Source organism: Hordeum vulgare, chromosome 3H (genome assembly GCF_904849725.1).
Source record: "Hordeum vulgare subsp. vulgare chromosome 3H, MorexV3_pseudomolecules_assembly, whole genome shotgun sequence".
Lineage (NCBI taxonomy): Eukaryota > Viridiplantae > Streptophyta > Magnoliopsida > Poales > Poaceae > Hordeum > Hordeum vulgare.
In genome coordinates this window covers 163917227-163939383 of record NC_058520.1, presented here as the reverse complement: position 1 = coordinate 163939383, position 22157 = coordinate 163917227, and the positions used below count along the sequence as shown (strand labels likewise).

Here is a 22157-nt window from a genome sequence, read left to right as displayed (position 1 = left end):
CGCACATGTTGGCGCCTATCAAGCAGGTGGCCGCCACCTAGTCGACGAGGAGGATGCGGGTTGGGCATCGTCGACGTCGAGACAAATTCCTCTGGAAAAAAATTAGCTCATGTTTAATGTTTGAACCGAATATTACATGGCAACATCATATGACAAATTAACCAAGTTCATATGACAAAAACTAATTAGCTCATGTTCAGGGGATCAACACTCATGACAACATCATATGACAAATTAACCAAATATGATTGTGCATGTTTGCAAGTTTGAGGTAGTATGAACTAGAGGGGAGCGAGAGCGTGGTAGTATCGTGCGGGAGTGATGTCGGTGGTGGCCGGGGGCGACGTCGGAGGTGGCCGGAGGCGGCGGCGTAACCCTAGGAGAATGACATAAATAGAAATTAAACAATAAGAAATAGTTGTCAAATATTTTTAAATAAACAACATAAATTACTTAATAAATATTGTTGAGGAACTTAAATAAACGACATATGATGGACACTCTTCTCTCATGTATGGTGGACACTCCCTCACCGATTTTTCGACCGTCGATGATGGTCGCTACTCCTACTTCCCCTAGTGCATAACAAATATCTAGCACACGAAGAAGAAGGAGAAGCGACCCCCACGACAACAGTCGGCATTCTTCTTCTCTCATATATGGTGGACACTCCCTCACCGATTTTTCGACCGTCGATGATGGTCGCTACTCCTACTTCCCCTAGTGCATAACAAATATCTAGCACAAGGAGAAGAAGGAGAAGCGACCCCCACGACAACAATCGACATTCTTCTTCTCTCATATATGGTGGACACTCCCTCACCGATTTTTCGACCGTCGATGATGGTCGTTACTCCTACTTACCCTAGTGCATAACAAATATCTAGCACAAGGAGGAGAAGGAGAAACCACCCCCACGACAACAGTCGGCATTCTTCTTCTCTCATATATGGTGGACACTCCCTCACCGATTAAACTATTTATAATAAACACTTACTAAATAAACTATTTCTAATAAACACTTACTACATTATACTTATATTGAAATATAAGGTAGCACAAGGAAATAAACGAAGAAATATGGCATGTTCATTCTAGCAACTATCCTAAATCAAAATGTTGCATATCAACTAAACCCTAGAAACTATCCTAAATCAAAATGTTGCATATCAACTAAACCCTAGAAACTATCCTAAATCAAAATGTTGCATGTCAACTAAACCCTAGCAACTATCCTAAATCAAAATGTTGCCTATCAACTAAATCCTAGAAACTATCCTAAATCAAAATGTTGCATATCAACTAAACCCTAGCAACTATCCTAAATCAAAATGTTGCATATCAACTAAACCCTATAAACTATCCTAAATCAAAATGTTGCATATCAACTAAACCCTAAAATTATACTACAAACTATTAACTAAATCAGAATGCATGTTGTATATCAACAAGAAAATACGAACTAGCCTACTAAATCAAAATGTAGCAGGGAGGAGGGGTTGTGGATGGAGGGGGGAGGAGGGAGAAGGAGGGGCGACTGAAGGAGGGGGGAGGAAGGAGGATGGAGGAGGAAGGCGGAGCGAGGAGGGGCTGGTCGACGGCGAATGGAGGAGTGGAGGGAGGAGGGAGGAGGTGAGGCGGGGAGGAGGGAGGAGGGGGAGGTGACGGCGGCAGAGGGAGGAGGGGGGATTACCGAGTCCAGGGAGGAGGGGGAGGTGACGACGGCAGAGGGAGGAGGGGTAGGCGACGGTGGTAGCGAGCGGCGGGGGGGCTGAGATGGAGCGACAGTGTGAGGAAGAGAGAGGGGAGCGCACGTACGGGGTGGATAAGGTGGGCATAGCAGCAGCGCGGGTTGGTGCCCAGCGCTACAGCTAAGTAGACTAGCAGCAGCGCTGGTTTAGGATGTGCGCTACTACTACACCTAGCCTGTCGGGAATGGTGTGGCAGGTATAGTAGTAGCGCGTTTTATAGGAGACACATTACTGCTACAAGTTTATTAGTAGCGTTTGTTTTGTACACGCACTACTGCTAAGTAGCAGCAGTGCGTCCTTCTAGAAAGCGCTACTGGTAAGCTTCTGTATATAAGGTTTTCCCTAGTAGTGTCCCGTCCTCAGAAGCGCCCCGTCAAGAAGACTGTCTCAAAGGACAAGGCGTCCACCATTGACTATGACACTATGGCTCACAAGGAGTTTTCGAGGCACCGAAAGCAAAATCCTTATGTCAATGAGAGGGAGGAGTTCAGGGGCGGAGAGATGTTCTGGACCAAGCAACAACTCATGATTTATCAAGATATCGTCCTGACTAAGAAGAAGAAGTTTGTTCCCGTGCAATGGATTGATCTCAATCATCTCCGGAAGGATCCTGAATATTTTGGCGAGGCCCTGCGTATGATTGAGTAGGTGGATATTGAGGATATCATCACTTTTCAATGTGGCATCGATGCCGAGGTAGTGGCTCAATTCTATACCTCTGTCTTCTCCAACAATGATGATAATCTCTCTTTGACTTGGATGACTCATGGAGAGAAGTTGACTGGCTCTTGGGCTGAGTTCATGAAGCTGTTAAGGATCAATTTCACTGGGTTGCATAGTTCTCTTGGCCTGCGCCCTCATTGCAACCCTGATAACACTCCCAAGGACAAGTTGATGCATTTCTATGTCAGGAAGGTTGTGCTCATTCCCTTCTTGGATATCATGCATCAGGTCTTCCGCAACACTCTGTTCCCTCGGGTTGGTAACAAAGACGAAGTTCACTCCTATCTGGTGGACATGCTCCTGATGTGTCAGGAAGGACTGGAAGTGCCCAATGGGTCACTCGATGTGGCAAATGTGATGTTTTGCGAGCTTTAGATGGTCATATACAATCGTAGGGTCCCCATCTATGGGCCTTACTTGTAATACTATATCAAGACTAAATGGGCTCAGACCTTCCCTGACAGGGCATTTCCTGCACCCACAGAGCTCGTCAGCCATGATCCCATCAAACTGCGCCAGAAAGAGAAGTGGGACAACACCTCCACTTCCCATTCTACTGCTCACATGGAGGCTGAGGAGGAGACTGATGCTGCTAGGGCTGAGGGCAGCCCTGCTTCACAGACCCGTTCTTCTGTTGAGCCATCTTGGACCAAGAAGCTGAAGGCACAGATGGGGTCCGTGTAGGACCAGATGAGGACCTTGTTTTGCATGCAGGCAAAAGGATAATATCAAACTCATGTGGCTCAGAAGGAGGATCGTCAGCGGAATAAGCGCCTGCTGAGGACGCTTGATGTGCACGTCTGTAGTGGTTCTGAGGATGTCATCACTCCAGAGGTTGTCTGGATGCAGGCTAGAGACTGCCAGTGGGATGGGACTGATCAGGAGGTGTCTGACGAAGAAGATGCAGCAGGGTATGATCACGAGGAGCGGCAGGATGGTGATGAGGACGATGAGGATGCTACGAATGTGTCTGCTGAGTATGAGGATGAATGAGCCACCACCTCTGTTCACGTTCTCTCTGCCTTTTTAGTGTACTGATGCCAAAGGGGGAGAGAGTGTTATAGATTTTCCTTTGGTTTTTTCATTCGTGTTTGAGTCTTTCTTTTCTGAACTTGGTTGGTTTAAGTTTGTTGGATATCTTATTATGTGTGTGAAGACTCTTCGTCATATGGTGTGAGACATATGATATCCTTATATTATCTCTAAAGTCTCTCTCTATACTTAGCATGTGAGATCATTTATCTTGTGCCTTTATCTTTATGCTCACATGTCTATGTTTTCATTGTTATGTGTTTGTGCAAATCCGGTGTTGTCATCAATCCACCAAAAGGGGGGAGATTGTTAGGGCATATTTTGTTCTACGTAGTTTTGGTGATTGATGATAGCGCCTCTGCGGACTAATCGTGTGCATTGAGCATTTCAGATAATACATCATAGGGCACAAGATGATTCGTCGCCCCTCGGTGTTGTTGGAGCACGGTGTTTCCTACGGCTCTCTTTGGTAGTGTTGAGTACTAGGAAAGCCGTACTATTAAGAGGGGTCCGCGTTGGAAAGGTTTGGGTGGAATCAACTCTCTCACTCGCTCATTTTCTTTCCACCACTTTCTCTTTGCGGCAATGGAGCACCCGTTAGGTCTTTCGGAGCTTTTGCAAAGGGTCCAGCAGTAGTACCGCTCAAGCTGAGCGGTAGTACCGCTAGCTGAGCGGTAGTACCGCTACAGTCGAGCGGTAGTACCGCTACAGTCGAGCGGTAGTACCGCTAGGGGACGGTAGTACATACCTCTCCGAGCGGTTGTACTTCGTCGGACTTTTTTGCAAATACTTTTCCAACGGTGGTAGGCTCGGTAGTAGTATTTCTACTACCGTGGCTTTGTGTTAGCCTAGCGGTAGTACTGCTCAGTCCTGGTGGTAGTATCGCTGGGGCTTGCGGTAGTACTGCTTCCTCCTGGCGGTAGTACCGCCAGCGATAGCGGTAGTACCGCCAGGGGCGTGCTGACAGTGGGGGTAACGGTTGGACTTGTTCCCCCACTATATAAAGGGTTCACCTACCTCAAAAACCCTACCTTTGAACCTCCAAGACTCCATTGTTGCTCCCTAAGCTCATATGTGCCCGGTCTCTCTCCCTAGCCAATCAAACTTGTTTATGTCCTAGGGATTGGTTGAGAAGGCCAAGATCTACACTTTCACCAAGAGAAAATTGATTCCCCCCATTAATCCCTTGTAGATCTTGTTACTCTTGGGTGTTTGAGCATCCTAGACGGTTGAGGTCACCTCGGAGCCCCATTCCATTGTGGTGAAGCTCTGTGGTCTTGTTGGGAGCCTCCAAGCTTTGTGTGGAGATAGCCCCAATCTTGTTTGTAAAGGTTCGGTCGCCGCCTTCAAGGGCACCTATAGTGGAATCACGACACCTTGCATTGTGTGAGAGCGTGAGGAGAATACGGTGGCCCTAGTGGCTTATTGGGGAGCATTGTGCCTCCACACCGCTCCAACAGAGAAGTACTTCCTGTCAAAGGGAAGGAACTTCGGTAACACGTCCTCGTCTTCATCGGTTTCACTTGTGGTTATCTCTTACCTTTACATTGTGTATGTTATTGTTGTAGAGTATTTCTTACTTGCTTTAGCGGTCATAGTAGGTAGCATCATATAGGTTGCTCACCTAGTTATTATTTTAGAGAACCTTTATGTTGCTAACCCTAACTTGTTAAGAAAAGCTAAAAATTGGTAGTTGCCTATTCACCCCCCCCCCCCTCTAGTCAACCATATCGATCCTTTCACTCCCGTCGGGAAGCAAAGAAGACATCAGAGCGGCACGGTGTGGCTATAACCCTGTCGGGACCAACAGGTGTCCTGTATATCGACAACGGCCGTGAGGAGCATGCTGGCTGCGGGGTACGAGGTAAGAAAGAGTTGCGGAAAATCCAGGCGAATGAGAGGGTCTCGGGAGGGATTTCAGTTTTGACACGTGGTAGATTTATGGAATCGTAGAATGAAATCACTTGGTCAATTCCGGGACACTCGTTGGCTTAGGATTTCGTAAACGAATTCCATGAATTCCAACCCAAATGATGGATGCCAAACGAGTTGTTAGAGAAACTGCCACAAGTAAACTAGGCCAAGCTTTTTGTCACGAGGTTTTAGTCTCATAGTGGCCGTTTCGATGTCGAGCGGTTAAAGTGGTTTTCCTGGATGATGCATCGAACTCCCTTTTCTCCTTTCCCTCCTCATGTTCTTTGGTAACTTATGTATTTCCGTTCAATAGTAATGGAAAGGGTTAAAGCCCGGTTCGAAAAAAAGTAAATTGGGCCAATGGGTGTTGATTACTCTTTTTATGCAAATTTGATTAAACTCGTATTGGATTTAACATCTAAGAGCATCTCCAACCGGACCTTGCAAATCCGGCCCTTCAAACGCCGGCGAACGCGTCGGGCGGGCGCATCCGCGGATACTGACCGGTCACGTTTCAAATAACGCATTCTACATCCGCATACCTCAAATTAGAAACCTCTAATCCATACTATTACATGAAACGTAAACCTAATACTAAGCGGAGCTCGTCCGGCTCCGCCGTGCCCATGTCATGCGGCTGGCTACACCCCACATAGTGTCGGTCCGGTCGCCAACGAGGTAGAGTAGGACATGGGACACTAGCCGGCTCACGGGAGTCGAGCTCCAGCCGTCCCCCATGCCCTACTCTTCCTCGTCGGAGCCCGTAACCTGGACGGTGCCAGTCGACGTGAGGTCGATGACGGATCCTTCCTGGAAGGAGCCGACGTCCACCACGACGTGGTTGCGTCGACCACACTGGTGCACCCTACGAGGCGCGAGAGAGTGTGACTCCGCCTCTCCAACATCCTTCGTCACGAGGGCCTCCGCCGCATCCCGTGCTCGCTACCTCGCCCGACGGCACGTCGTGCCATGACATCGTCCGAGGTCGGCCATGCTCCGTGCTCGGCGCGCCAACGGAGGGGTTGCGCTTCCGCCACGGCGTTCGGACGCCAGACGGACCGCACCGCCTCCGGTGAGGCAGGAACGCCGGATCCAACCATCGGTTGTGCAGATGCAATGGATTCCTGACGTTGCGAGTCCGAGCGCTGCCGTCATGCGGCCGCCTTCCGGGAGCGGCGGAGCGCAAGCCGGACGGCCATCTCCTCCTCAGGGCCGCGTGGGACGAGCTCGTGGTCGACGGATCTGGAGGTGATGGACTCAGATCCGCTGCCCGTCATGTCGGAGGTGAGCTTGGGTAGCAGATAGGAGTGGAGTGAAGTGGTTAGGGTTTGGTCTGGCAAGCGGATGGAGATGAATATATGTGGGGTAGATGCAGGCCAGCACGGGTGTGCCCGGGCTCCCAGATCCGCCCCATATTTGGGTTTGAAATGGGGGCTACCGGTCATCTCGCGCGTTTTATCTGGGTCAAATTTTTATGACCGTGCAATGACCGGACGGCCTGCCCAGGTATTTGAAGATGGTTTTGAGGGGTACGGCTGTAGATGCTCTAACCGCTGTAAGCACAAAATTGTAGGGAAAATGCTCCTTTATTTTTTTGAGACAACTACTGCCGAGCGGTGGGAAAATGCTGCTATATACGACGAATTTGAAACGCCTGAATTCAGTAAGATTTTACTGAAAACAGAACAATCACACAAATACTCTGAGGAAAACAGCATGTTCCAAGAACTTCTAAGATGTCCCGGTGGCATGGAAAACATAGGCTTGCAACGAGAAATAAATATTTCATCCATGAATAGAGATTCAATCGTCTTTATACATATGTTTTGCACAAAATATGTTGCATAATTTGCCGGATCTCCACTGTAACACTTCACATGATCCGCTAAAAATCACACTGGTCATCATTCTTATTCCCAACCAAATAAAACTAAACCAAAACAAACGACTACGGTCATCGCCTACTGTAGGAATCTAATCGTGTAAAAACTTACAACTAGCTAATGGCTTTACCTATACATGCACGAGGCCATAAAAATTACTTACACGTGGCAACATCTCCTAAATCAGCAGAGCTTGCACTGTATCCAGGAGCTTGTTGCAGCCCAGCAACTACGGCCACACAGTCATGATCAGTTCCCTTGCAATTCTTCTTCTTTCCATCACTTCGTCTCCACGCGTGACTCACATAGAGGGAGCCCGTTGGCACCAATATTATTGACCGCGAGAATAAGAATGGACATCGTGTGCAAGCGTCTAAGAGGTGTGTAAAGTATTAGCAACAAATATAGCGAAACAATGAACAATTGTGGATGCGACAGAGTAATTCATCGATGCAGGCAATGTCGACGTGACATCTATTCTAGTTTTTTTTAACAAATTTAAGTAGAGGCCAAACATTTGGTAGCATATACAAATAGCATGCTCATGTTGATGTTCTTTTACTATTTAAAATAGAATCTGTAACACTGTACCAGCTATCATGGTGATTTTCCTCATCTTTTGAATGAACTGGAGTACTTTTCAATGTATTGCTACATTGGTGATTTCACGTGTCAAGTAGACATATGATAAAACTCTCTTGAAGGTGATGAGGTGAGCCCAGCTAGCAGCAAAAGGAGAACTACTTACAAGTGAAAAAGAAAATCACTTCACTAGGCGAACCAACAGATTTTTTTTTCTAAAACCATATCTAATATTGTTTTGTACATATTCTGAGACATTTGCAGGAATGGTTGCTATCACCCTGTTTATGCTATAACGTGTCTTCAGTAATTGTAGCGAAGAATTGCCACCTAAAGGTTCAGCTAATAAACACAAGTACAATGCAAAATGACAGAAGGTAACAGGCACAAGATTATATAGATCTGTGCATTTACCTGTTCTTGTGATCGGAAATACATGAATGGAGTATAGTGTAGAAAGTTTGAGACCCTTGATGTGTATATATCAGCATATCTATAACACAGAAAAATAGTTGCATTTACACAAATAAGTCAGGGGTCTGTGAAATATGCATCGCTACGAAAACAGAACCACTCACTTCTCAATTTGCCTGGTTAGATGACTCTTGTCCCATAGGCCAGCACGTGACAGCCAACCCCATCTTAAAGAGGAAATAACATTTGCTTAGTTTATCTTACTACAATTAGATCGAATGCAATGAACCAGGAGATATATGAACCACATAGGACATTGGTTCCAGAGTGACGGGAATTGTAGACATTAGAACTAAGAAGCAAAATAACAGTTATGCCCTGAAAGTTTACAGCAATCGAACTTAACAGTCATTTCTTCTGCAAGGAACACATTTGATGTGGAAGATATGCTGGAAACGGCACATTTGAAGTACTTCTGACATAAAATATGCTCATAGGAACTTGGCAGTAGTGATTGTTATACCTTTTATTGAAAAGTTCTCCATCTGATTCCAGCAATGGCACGATCTTTTCATCCAATCTCTGCATAACAATGAGCAACTTTTGCATACTTTCTGTAAGCTCCTGGTCATTCATACAAGTTGCAGCAAGCGTCTGGAAAAGAGTGAAATCAACATATTAGTGCAAGTATATTAGCAACTCAATAAAATCGTCAGAGCCTGCAAACAAACAAAATCAGCATATTAAGCCTTAACAAAAATTCTCAGAGTCTGCAAACAGAAACGAAATCACGAGACTATCTTTTCTGTTGGCTTAAGTTGTATATAGTTTCTATTCTGGTCAGTGTTCAGTGCATTGCTGAAATTGTGTTGCTAGCTGGTAAAATCTTAAGTTACCCGAGGGAGAGAAATTGAACATATTAAATCTTACAAAGGCATTTCTTCACCCTAATACCTGTGCAGGACGTGAATTTATGCGTCTCTGAAGAGCCAGGCGAAGTTGGTTGAAAAGGTCTCCGACAATTTCCTTTTGCTGTATGAGCGTGACAAGCTTTTCTTTCTGACCATGGCTTTGGATTAGTGCGTCAAACTGCAATACAGGAGGGGGGAAATTGGTAGCTAGAAAAAAGTAATACTTTTATCAGCAACATGGCACCAAAATTAAAAATGTAATCCTTTTCTGGGTTCTATTTCAGAGAATTCAGGATCAATAGATGCAAAATATTTCAAATCAGCAAGAAAAATATGGTAAAATGAGTTCAGAAATAAAATGCAATACAGGGAAGCTACTGGTGATAGAACTAGTAAACTTTCGAGAAAAGGCTTTTTACCTCCTATTCCTATACCTAGAATGTGATATACAGCAGTACTTAAATGCTATTTAGAACTCGGTTTACTATAAATTGGTGAGAAAAGTAAGCACCCTAACCTCATCTTCCAGTTCACGGCATATTAATGCTGTCCTCCATCGTAAATGAACCTTTGATTGGCTGACATCTGTAAAAATATGGTCCCCCACATATAATATTTCATCTCCATGAATATCTAGTGACTTCTCAACCATCTGAGCACAACCACCAGAGTACAGGCCACCTAAATACCCAATTAAGAGAAGAAGAATAAGTCAGTCACACACAAAAAATAAAATCCTGGTCAAGCCAGTACATAAGAAACAGACACATGCACAGAAAAAGAAACTAGACATTAAAGTTACATGATCTAGCAACATAAGCATAAATCATCTGTGCATGAACATTGAAACCAAAACTGCGAGTCATCTTTAAGATCCATAATTATTTTGCAAAAGGGTGTCGTGAAGCAAACCTCACGACTCGTGTTATAATACCAAGACAAATACATGCACATGCCTCTTATGCAATTGCTGGCACATGCAGTTTGTCTTGGTGGCTATAAAATGGTCGGTGTGCATTTAGATCATATAAATTCATACATTAGAGCTTCTATAAATTGTATGCATATTTTTTTTATTCCTATCCTATCGTGAAGTGTTATCTTCTGTTTACAGGTATTTATTTCTTAGTCAAACTGAAATATGTCTACAAATACTTATATAATATATTTTTCAATATTTTATTTTATTTAAAAAAAATTGGACTTCCAAATCAAATTACCATACATACTGGCAGTCTGAAATTTGAATGTGGTTCATACAGTGCAAAAAGAACAGAACAAGTAGTAGAGATTCTATAGAACCATAGAAGTTAGATTATGGCAGTAACAATGTCGAGATTTTCACCTGAATTTGCTTTAAAACAGGGACGCAATAATCCATCGTCAGTGACAACTTGATACAAGGGATGCGAAATTTGGAAAAACTCTGGTTTCCTTGCGGAGACTATAACCTACATTAATAAAGAATCGACTAATCTTCATGAAGTTTCGCGTATGATGATAAGCAAAGACTGAAACACAGTTACCTTCGGTGTTATCAACATAGAGGGGACATAAATACTCACCATTTCAAATAGATCTCTCCATCCCATATCATTAGGAAGAAAGCGATTGAATGCATGATTCATCATTTTGTTTGTATAGTGGTAATCTGAGTTAGTAATAAGAAGTAACCTCTTTCCAGCCTGATAAGTTGGAAAAGGGGAAATCAGTCATTCAGTATAGTAGTACAATGGCTCTAAAAAATGGATCACGGGCTGTTAAGGTGACAATGTGTTAACCTCTTTTTGATCTAGAAGAGCTAGAGGCAGTTCTGGATCAGGCTCTACAAATCGCTCGGGCTCAGCCATTATTTCGCTCTACATTTCAACCAGCTAAAGAAATTTTAAGACCAGTATCAGTCGTAAGTAAATATACAAGGACAAAAGGTTACCTTGAGTTGACCTTCTACATGTGCTCGAAAGAGTGCTTTGGAAACAGCCTGAAACCAACATACTCCGAATGTTATGGCACAACAAACGCGGTCATGTAAAAGAAGCAGCAATGCTCTTACATTGTACAGCCCTTTGTAATCCAGTGGCCCAAGTTCAGCAGGCACCAACCCCTGATCCAACTTGTCAACCATCTGAAACAATAAGAATGACATGTGACTCATGTCCATAAAATGATTAAAAAAAATCATTCAATTTAAACTTGAGAAAATATTTATCATGATAAGTTCAAGGTTATCACCCTGTTATAAATTTATGTGTTTGCCTTAAAAGCACAGCAACTATTTCCTGAATGAATTAAAGCAGGACTAATCATATTAATGTATGTCTTTGGGGTAAATGATGTCCAATTGGTGAACACACAGTAAGCTGGATGAGCTTCTTTAAGGAAATGCTTAATCAAATGCCCACTGCAAACTAAATACCAAGTAGCCCCTTTCATTACTGCTACAAATCCCACTACTACCGAAAAGAATAATAACCTGGTATCTAAAATGTAACACATGTCATACTCCACGCCCCGGAAGACAAGGAGACATTTCCATTGATGAAAGGGAAGAGAACATTAAAATAGCAAGAAGAACTTTCGTCAAGCTAGGACTTGGCATCCTATTTTCCCCTGCTTTTAAACCACCTTTGTGGTTCTTACCAAGTCTTTTACTGATATTGACAAATATTCTGCTTAATGAAATGACCTATATTTGAGAGAAATCAACTGACGACAGTAGCATAAGTAAATGTGAATGATAGCTGTTTATTTAAATGAATAACTAGATATCAAGTGGCATCACACAAGATAGTTAACAGATTAAGGAACAGTTAAGTGACCTGCATGAACATGACAGCTTCTGAAACAGAGAAAAGGGTATTGAGGAACTCCCACGTATCTTCTTTCCGCAGGTCCACCAACTCTCGTCCATATATTTCACTACACAAGCATTAATAAAAGTTATAATTCTCCGGCAGCAACAAAATTGACAGAAAAAACTCATCTATGTCTACCTCACAGCACGAGTGGGCAACATTTGGGTACCATGCATGACCCTCTTGATGTACCCAAAACGGTCAGCTTTTACCAAGTTTCCTTTTACTTTATCCATAATAAGACCCCTAATAACCTGTGGAAGAGTAGTCATGTCACTATAAGGGTTATGTATGCCTTTTCAGGAATTATGATGAAGTACACACGGGTACACTTACCAGGTCAGGATCAAATTCAAGGTCATCTACTAGAAAACCCATGCTCTTCAGGTTGGCCATCCCATAATCATATGCCCGCCCTTCCCAGGCCTATACAGATTTCACAAGACGTCATTACTTCATACAATTTTTACCATGATAACTATAGTGGAAAACAAAAAGAATATTCACTTTTTTTTGGAAAAGGAGGTTCAAACCCCCGGCCTCTGCATCAATCGATGCACACGGCCATCTTTATTAATTATTCAACATAGGTCTAACAAGAACATACATCAAACCATCCGAAGCCACCACTCACACCTACGAAACTCGATAATGTGGAGTGCTCTCACTCCCCATATCTAAAACCGGTGCCGTCACCGATCCATCCACATAACGTATCGGAATCGATAGCCGGTGCAGCAGACCTAAAGCGTACACCACATGCACACATTTTAGACGCCGCCATCATCATCAGGCCGCTGACCCATCTTCAGGAGAAAGATCTGTATCATCCTTGCCAGTCCGTCCATCCGTCGACGCCACCACGGCTCGTCAGTCCAGACGCGAAGATTCTGGAAGATCTGCCGTGTGTAGCACCTGCCGACCAGGCATGACACAGTGTAGCACCTGTCGGCCACGCATGAATTGACATCTCCACCGAAAGCTCCGTGCAAGAAGATCGACGCCACCACGGCACCAAACAGCGCCACCGTCCTGCGCTCATTCGTCCAGACACGAAGATTCTGGAAGAACTGTCGTGCGTAGCACCTACCAACCAGGCATGACTCAGCGTAGCACCTGTCGGCCAGGCATGACTTGACAGTTCCACCAAATCTTCGGGCCAGAGGAAGTCGCTCCATCTCCTGCCTCTGTCATCCAGCGCTGCTCCACAAACGATGCTGCCAAGAGAGAAACGACACCGCAGTACCGCCATCGTCCGATATGGAAAGTCAGATCTTAGGGTTTCCCCCGAAGCAGTGCCCACCACCAGCAACCGTCCAGGACCCACATAGTGCCCACCACCACTCAGCCCTCAAGGCGACGCCTTCAGGAAGGTCACGACGTCAAGGACGCCGCCGCCGTCCACCGGAGTTAGGGTTTTCACCCGAGAGGCAGTGAGGTAGGAAGTGGATGAGCAGACGTAGACCGACGTCTCCAGGAAGAACAACAGCGCCCTTGAGCGTCGTCGGCGCGGCCGGCCAGGGCCGACCAATGGGTTTCCCCTTATCTGAATCTCCTCCACCAGCTTCATCTGCGGCCATGCCGGCAACGCCAGGAAACCGCAGGAGAGAAGCACACCGCGGGTATCTGGATCAATGAAGATCCAATCTGAACAGTGACGAGTACCACCACCCTGCGCTGGCTGACGGCGTCCGTGCGCCGGATCCAGAAGGATCTGACCCGAACTCGACGACGCACGCGACCACCATGTCTTGCCCCTCCCGCAGCCGCCACGTCTCGCCGCAAGAACGAACCCCAGCCCTCGACGCGCTCCGCACACCGCCGCTAGGATCCACATGCCGCGCCGCCGCACCGCGCGCTAGTCCGGCGCCTCCTCACGAACGGCCGTCCCGCGCCAGCCATGTCGCGTGAAGGGGAGAGGATCCCCGCCGCCGCCCCTGCCGGCCAGGCTTCGCCCGGCGCTGCTGGCGGCGGCGAGGATGAAGGAGGAGCGAGGGAGAACCGGCGGCGGCGGCTAGGGTTACCCCCTGGTCGCCCACGGGGACGACAGGAGGGGGCGACGGGAGGGGGTTACGGGGGGTGACGGGAGGGACTTATGTAGTGGAGGCGCCCGGCGGCGAGGTATATTAGTTAATCAAATCCAAAATTTGAGGCTATGTGGAGAGAAGAAAAAAACTACAAATAGGATAAATATTAGTTAGCAGTTGCCACTCACACTGTCCTGCATACATAATTTATAGAATTACATGCCATATCATTCCATCAAATATGTAATATTTTCTACATATGCATTCCTCATTTTCAGAGCATTCAGTAGGCAAATCAAGAAAATGGATGTTGAAGTACCATGACGTTGTAATGAATCAATGTATAATCCATGTCATAGCCAATGACACTGATAGATCGAAGATTTAGTGTTCTGGTGCAGAAAATTCCACGAGGAGAGTTCCTTACTGTTAAAGGATCCTGCATTTAGCAAATAGAGAGCAATCTTGTGTCACTGGAAGGGTGACTAATTTCTCCATCATCATGATGCTCGATCAGGATATGTTTGGTAAAAGAAAAAGAGAAACAATGGAAGTTCAGAATGAAGCATTAGCAGTCATAGAATAACCGCAAAACAGATCTATTGTTCCACAGTCCAGAATTTATAGTTAAACATTTACCACGATACTTGAGTATCTTCTATTCGTCATTTTTGGGATTTTTTTTTGTTTTTTGGCATTATCATGTTTCTGCTGCAGTTACTAGCTAAATGAGTAAATATTGGGCAATTTTAAACAACTTCTGAATAAGACACTTCGACGGAAAATAGGATTTTTCTTAAGTGAAGTGCAATTAGGTAACCTTTTTTTGTGAATAAATAAGCTATGCGTTTAATTAGTAAAGAAACATATGGATTTTGTTAATCATCTCTCCACTAGAAAAAACAGTCATGAAATAATTTTCCCACTATGGATAATCCTATTACATTACATTACATATACCTTTAAAGGCTTATGAATATTATTACCTCCATATCATTCTTGCTTGATACTCTTATTTTATTTTCTCGGTTAACATTATTGATACCACAAATGATGAGAAAATCCATGAAAGGTCTGTTTGCATTTCATCACAAACAAATCCATGAAAGGTCCAGGAAGCAGATTTTTATTTTTATTTTTTGAAAAAAAAGGAAGATTTTAGGCGGAAGTTCTAAGTAACAATGACCGAAACATCAGTAAGAGTTCTACAGAATAAATGTTACTCCCTCCGTCCCAAAATAAGTGTCTTAAGCTTAGTATAAGTTTGTACTAGAGCTAGTACAAAGTTAAGACAGTTATTTTGACACAGAGGGAGTACATAACGTGAAAGAAATAGAAGAAGCATACCAAACACCAGCAAGGTGAAAATCATGCTAATGAGGTACGGAGTAGAATATTACTGCAATTCCCAGGTCACTGAGCAACGTTTCAGCTTGTCTTGCTTCTTTCCAAGCTATCTCCTCTATAGGACCATGCAATGTTGACTTTCCATTCCCACCTGAGATTCAAACATTTAAGAGTAGTTAGAGAAAATTTCTAGCATAATTCTGATACTGTTACAGTGTGTTCCATCCGAAAAAGAATATATCATGTCTGCTGCTTTTGTCCGACATATGATCGTGTGGTGTCGCCACAATAATTTCATCAACAAGATGACATCCGCTCAGCAGAGAGGGAGAACTAGCTCAGGATTAGGGAGGTCGGAGCTCACCGAGCGCATCGAGGTGCCTCCTGCGCACGTTCAAATCCCCCTTGGTGCTCTCCCCGAGGTAGTCCACCTCTGACAGCCTCGACGATGTCACGGAAAAGTACGGCTCCTCGTCATCATCGTCGTACTCCTCGCTCGGCTCCCCCTTGACCGCCGACGACTTGCTGGCGTCGAGCGCGCGGCACCGGAGCGACAGGGGAGAGCGCTGGAGGCGGAGGCGAGCCCTGACGAGGCATCGCGACTGTGGCGGCGGCACCCTGGAGCGCCGCGGAGGCGGCAGCCGCGGCGGGAAACGGAGGCAGAGGCGGCGCACGAGCTCGACGGGGTCCGCCATTGCCCCGCGCGCGCTGCTGGGGTGCTGGTTGGTTTGCCTTTGGTTGAGAGTTGAGAACGAGAGCGACCGCGATTCGGGGAGTGGATGGGGGGGAGGGGGGAGGGGGGAGGTTAGTGGGGGAGTGGGGACGCCGGCACGGTGTAAATTGAGAAAAATAGTTCGAAATGCTTTTCAAAAACTTCTCGTAATAAGAAATTATAAATTCCTGGAATTTCAAATACAGGGTGAATGGAAAGACCGAAAAGCGCTCATTTTCTTATTCATTTTTAACACGCCAGATTCATGCTTACCAGCAACAGTTATTGAATTGCTCTCTTCAATGCTGAAGGTGTTTTTCATGCTTCCCAACATGTAAACGCTTTTACCCAGCGCGTCGGTCGAATCGTTTCGGCCGGTCGCGCGGGGACCGCTCAGATTTGCTGCAACCACGTATAATTTTGATGCAAACGTTTGTCATTTTGTTATATTTTGTTCATTCAAAAAGCTGCATTCATGGTTGGTTGCAATTAGAGTTTGTTGAATTTTTGCTACAACAGGCGTTTTGATTTTTGCTACAACCGTGTTAATTTTTGCTACAACCGACACCATTTTTTGCTGCAACCGTTCACTAAAAAGTTGCATACACGTTCACGTAGATATTTGCTACAACCGCCGTTTGACTTTTGCTACCACGCACCATCAGCTTCGTTTTTTTGCTACGATCACGTAGATATTTTTTTTGCTACAATTTTTTTCAACCGTTGACGAAAATTGCTGCATCGCGTCGAAATTTGATGCATCGAGAAAAAATTGTTGCATGGAGATCTAACTGCGCGGTCCGCCTACAGCTGGCGGATCGAGCGGCCCAGCCGAATCGTTCGGCCGGCGCGCCGGCGCAGAGCATCGCCCTTAAAACATCAATAAAGATAATCTTCTATTCTTAAATAATTGCATCCCACTATCTATTTTTCCTTTTCATGCAATCATACCACATCATCAAGTCATGAATTTAGTCATAAATACTTTTTTTTTCTCATGTAACCATGCATGCCACATCAAGTCATGCATGTAGTCATAAGTTATAATATCTGCACTAATCAACACATTGTTTCACTAATTTTTATTATGGACATAAGCGGTATATACTTTAAAAAAAATATATGTAGATCATGTTACATTTTTTACGCATCTTTTGTCAAATGCTTCATATGAGTATTGTTTTTAAAATATAAAATGAAAGCAATGCTAATATTTTTTTAACAATAGTTTTTGTTTATAACACCTGTTTATAAATATGTTTATCATGTTTCCCGTAGCAACGCGCTGGGCATAATCTAGTTATTGTAATAATTGTAATAATTATAAGGACAATGCTGATGGGTTGCTATGGGGGAAGCCGAAAGATGCCTCAAGCATGTTATAACAAGCACTAAAGTTTCTCTTCATGATCCATTTTTTCATCCATTAGTGTGATTTCCAAGCACACTTGCGTTTTGAAGATCAAATGATAAGTTCATACTGAAGCACCTACCTACAAAGAGAAACATATGCAAGAGTTAGTTATGTTTTATGTTTTTTTATTTTTTTAACTAGAAACATTATAATTGGGTCAACAAATCCCTAGTAATTTTAATCTCATAAATAATGTAATTATTATTTGATACTCTCTTCATTTCATAATGTAGTTTGGCCACGTCCTTTAAGATTTAAGTTTGATCATAAATTTAACCAACGTGAACGACTACGGCAGAGCAAAAATTATACCATTGAATTCGTATTCGAAAAGGCTTTCAATGATATATTTTTTGCTTCATCGCAGTCGTCTATGTTTATTAAATTTATGATCAAACTTAAATCTTAGAAAACACAAACACACTACCTTATGAAATTGAGGGGTGTCAATAAAGAGAGCCATGATAGGCTTCCCTAGAAGAAAAAAAATGCAACATTAATCTCATCCCGCTCCAGTGCATATCATAACATGGCATCATGGAAATTGATATTGGTCAACCTAACAGAAAAGTTTAAGGTAAAAATAAATCATAATCACCCATAAAGTGGACATATGTCTCGACGGTATCGTAAGCTTCGTCTCGCCACTCAAGGAAGCACGTAACATGATAAAACGACAAAAATAAGGTATTATAGAAAATGAATATGAACTATGTGGAAAGAGATGTATATAATTAGTAAAACATTCTAAATCTACCATCGGATCTTTTCGTTTCATCCATTGCTTTCCATGCATGACGTGTGTCCCAATGGAGCACAACATACAACTATCTTTATCCCGTCAACACGTTTCTTACTAGGGTGATATTCTTCAAGAAGGACCTGTGTTACATCATCCTTTACGGAAAAAAAGTTTCTGCAACATAGCTCATGTTGTAAAAGTCCTTCCGCAACATCATCTATGTTATAAAAGAATGAAGATTAAAAAAACCTGCAACACAACCCCTATTCGCTCGTACGACACGTGTCTCGTGTGGCATGTGCTCTTGACTCCTCATGACTTTCCTTAATTTTTTCTGCAACAACACAAATGTTGTAGAATTTTCTCCCATAACATAAGCTATGTTTTAAAAAGTAAAAACAACTTTTTTTTGCAGCAAAACACTGTTTTAAGAAAAAATCCGAACAAGACCTCAGTTGTAAAGAATTTTTGTAACAGAGACCGTGTTTCCGAAAGATAAATAGTGGTTTACAAATTTTGCAACAAGTATCCTCTTGCAGGACTTGTTCTGCAACACCGGTCTTGTTGCAAAAGAGAGGTGATGCTCGTGGACGTATAGATCGGATGACTATTTCAGTGTACATGCAATGGTTAACGAGGCAACAGCTGTTTTCTCGTTATTCGTAACAAAATCTCAGTTGCAAAAACGTTTTACAACACAACCCATGTTTCCAAAAAAAAATAGTGGTTCATCTTTTTTAAACAAGCATCCTGTTGCAGGACTTGTTCTACAACATCGATCTTATTGCATATGGGAGGTGGCGCTCGTAGACATAGATCAAATTAGATGGCCATTCCTGTATACATCCAATGGCCAATGAGACAGCGGATGTTTTCTCATTATCCGTTCGTCGAGGCGTAGCGTGGCCCATATAATTATTTTACGTTACACATTACAAACACCTAAATATCTCGTGACAAAAATGGCATGTCCAATTGTTCCTCAGCTTGCAGTACATAAATAATATTTTTTCAGACTCGATCAACCAAGATTTAGAATAGTTTCTTAATAAAAACCACTTCGCCTTATTTGACACATTTATCTCTCAAGTTAGTTAATGGGCATGGGCATCCAATAAATGTATGATAAATGTGCATACTTCTATTTTTCAAAGGATTGTAACACATACTTATTTTGCTATATATGGCGACATACAAACAATATTGTGTATAATTAAAACAGAAGGTTTTCAAGAGTCATCATTTCAGAGCAATTAAGAACAAAGATTAAGTATCAAAAAGTCCTTCAACAATCACCAGGCCATTGCACCTTTTCAAAATGTTTATCCACACCTTGATATTTTTGCAGTCCTTTGTTCTTCGGGTCAATAGTATGAGAAACTGCATCCGGTGGTAGTTATGAAAAAAAATTTAGATTAAGATTGCAAAGATAGCCTTGTCACGCAAGCATAAAATCTAATTTCAAGAACGGACATCAAATTTTCATGCATATTTCATGATTTTTCACACAAAAAGAGTCTTGTCACACAAGTATGAGATGAGGGTGTTATTTTGGCATGTCGATATTTTCATATACATCTCATATTTGTGTGCACTAGCGGAGTTTGCATGAAAAAGCTATAGGCGGACTAGATGGTCCAGCCTATAAAGATTTTCTACTACATGGTCCAGCCTATAAAGATTTTCTACTAACTGATATTCTATGACCCATGTGCTGCTATAAATATGAACAGAAACTCCAGAGCTGAGCGTGCCATAGACCATTCAACCTTGCCTAAACTCCGTCGGTGCTTCTATGCCAAAGTTTTTTTTTGTGTCGGCATTTCAATATGCAACTATTATGGTCAAAACCTCACCAAATGACATGAAACTTCATGTTTTTTTTGGTGTGTGAAATGCATTAGAAAATGTCTGTAATTGCCGTTGCGAAGAAACTGTATGGCCGGTCCTTTGAACCTGACAGCTATATATGTACACTCTAGTTCAGCGGTTAGCAAATCATGAAAATGGGATCGCTGCCTTGGCAAGTCATTCACATGTGGTTGCGGTGGTTAGCTGCCCGTTGAGGTGGAATATGGGCATGCTGTTTTTAGGAAAAAGATTGCAATATTAGTTTACAGGACACATCGACTTTCGTAAAGCATCTTCAATAGATGGTTTTAATATAAAAGTAACTAACTTTTGAACCGTTTGAGACCAAAAACGCAGCTTTAACAGACGGTTCATATGTAAAAAAAATTGGACCGCGACCTCCTCGTAATATAAAATGCAACACCTAGCGGTGCAAATTTACATCACGAGATGCATCTGGTCCAAAACCAGCCACCGCCCGCGAACGTCCAACCGCCACTTCATTTCCTTTCCCGCCCGCCCGCTCGCGACCTCCCGCCCGTCCGCCGCCGCCCGCATCAGATCGGCCCCGCCCCGCCCTCCGCCGCTGTTTTCACGCCGCCCCGCCGCCCGCCGCAGCGCACGCCGCCGCCCCGTCCGCCACGCCCCATCCGTCTGCCGCAATTCCGACCGGCCCCGGCCCCGCCCGCCGTAGCTCCGACCTGCCCCGTGCGTCGCCGCCCCGTCCGCCCCGCCCGGCTCTGTCCGCCACCGCCCCGCAGCTCCGCCCCGCCCGGCTCCACCCGCCACCGCCCCGCAGCTCCGCCCCGCCCGGCTCCGTCGTCATCGCTCCGGCCGCACGCCGCCGCCGCTCCACCGCTCTCACCGCTCTCCGATGGCGTTGAAGAAGACGCCGAAGGGCAAGTCAGGCTTCTTCGGCGTGAGGCAGAAGCCCTCCGGTAACTGGGGAGTGGAGTTCTCCGATGTCGGGAGGCGTTGGTGGATCGGCACGTACCCCTCCACCCACGAGGCCACGCGTGCCTACGACGTGGCGATGTGGCGTGCCGAGAGGCCTCGGGAGCACCTCAACTTCCCAGAGATCGAGAGTCGGGTGGAAGCGAAGATGCTTGTGCCGCAGGGCATCAAGATGAAGGATATCACGATGAAGAAGCCGTCGGTTGTCGTCAATGCCGGCGAGACCGACGAGGAGGCGATGGCGAGGTTTGCTCGGGAGCATCCGGAGTACGTCCAGGGCGAGCTGGAGCACTACTGGAAGCGTGAGGCGGAGCAGAAGAAGGAGGACGAGGCCGGTCCCTCGACGGCGATCCCCATCAAGTCCTCTTTCGAGGAGGACTGGGCATACTTCTCGGAGGAGGAGGAGGATGGGTGCGACGACCCGGAGAAGGAGGAGTTTTGGGAGCAGTTACGCAGCTCCGACGATGAGGAGTAGTTTATCTAGTAGTTTGAAGTAGTAGTTGAAGTTCATGTATGAAACTATGTTGAATTTGATGTTTGAACTATGTTGAATGGACTAGTAGTTTGTCGTTTTAAGAAATTTTACATCTTCATTTTGGAGCATCTATTGGAGTTGCTCTTTTGAACCATCAATTTGGACCATCTGTTGAAGTTGAGCTTCAAAACGCATTTTTTGACAGTCTAAATTTTACATCTTCGGTTTTAGACTGCCAAATTTTAAATCATCTACTAAAGATGCTCTTATGATATGTTGTCCTCTTCTCTTGCCATATCTATATAAATTTTAAAAAGTACACGACCAAAAGTAACTATCGAGACGAAATTTGCTCATTTTTAATTGTCTAATCAAAATATTTTTAAATATGCTAGTGTCAAATAAATCATGGCCCATAAAAAAGTAAAAAAATCATTAATCTAATACCATCTCTTTCAAAACGATACTCCTAAGTCTTTGCATACATGGGAGTAGCTTTTACAAGGATGAAAGAGACTTGCATTAAATGATATGCCTGCTCGGTCTCTGGAAGTACATTCAGAGATAAGA

At 44.2% G+C, this 22157-nt stretch overlaps 2 protein-coding genes across 2 annotated transcripts; one reads left to right on the top strand and one right to left on the bottom strand.

Annotated features, from left to right (window-relative positions):
- Positions 1–7184: 7184 nt before the first annotated feature.
- LOC123443363 (5'-nucleotidase domain-containing protein 4) lies at positions 7185–16205 on the bottom strand. The gene is made up of 17 exons (XM_045119707.1): positions 15804–16205; positions 15493–15590; positions 14412–14531; positions 12402–12491; positions 12204–12319; positions 12030–12129; positions 11264–11335; positions 11144–11191; positions 10992–11069; positions 10776–10895; positions 10556–10661; positions 9728–9891; positions 9254–9388; positions 8823–8953; positions 8464–8526; positions 8300–8378; positions 7185–7676 (listed from the first exon to the last, which is right to left on the bottom strand). The coding sequence occupies exons 1-17, from the start codon at positions 16132–16134 to the stop codon at positions 7635–7637; spliced, it is 1893 nt and encodes a 630-aa protein (XP_044975642.1). The 5' UTR covers positions 16135–16205; the 3' UTR covers positions 7185–7634.
- A 4827-nt stretch (positions 16206–21032) lies between these two features.
- Positions 21033–21692, top strand: LOC123439739 (ethylene-responsive transcription factor ERF084-like). The gene has a single exon (XM_045116424.1). It carries the CDS (start codon positions 21033–21035, stop codon positions 21585–21587), a length of 555 nt encoding a protein of 184 aa, XP_044972359.1. The 3' UTR covers positions 21588–21692.
- The last annotated feature ends 465 nt before the right edge of the window (positions 21693–22157 follow it).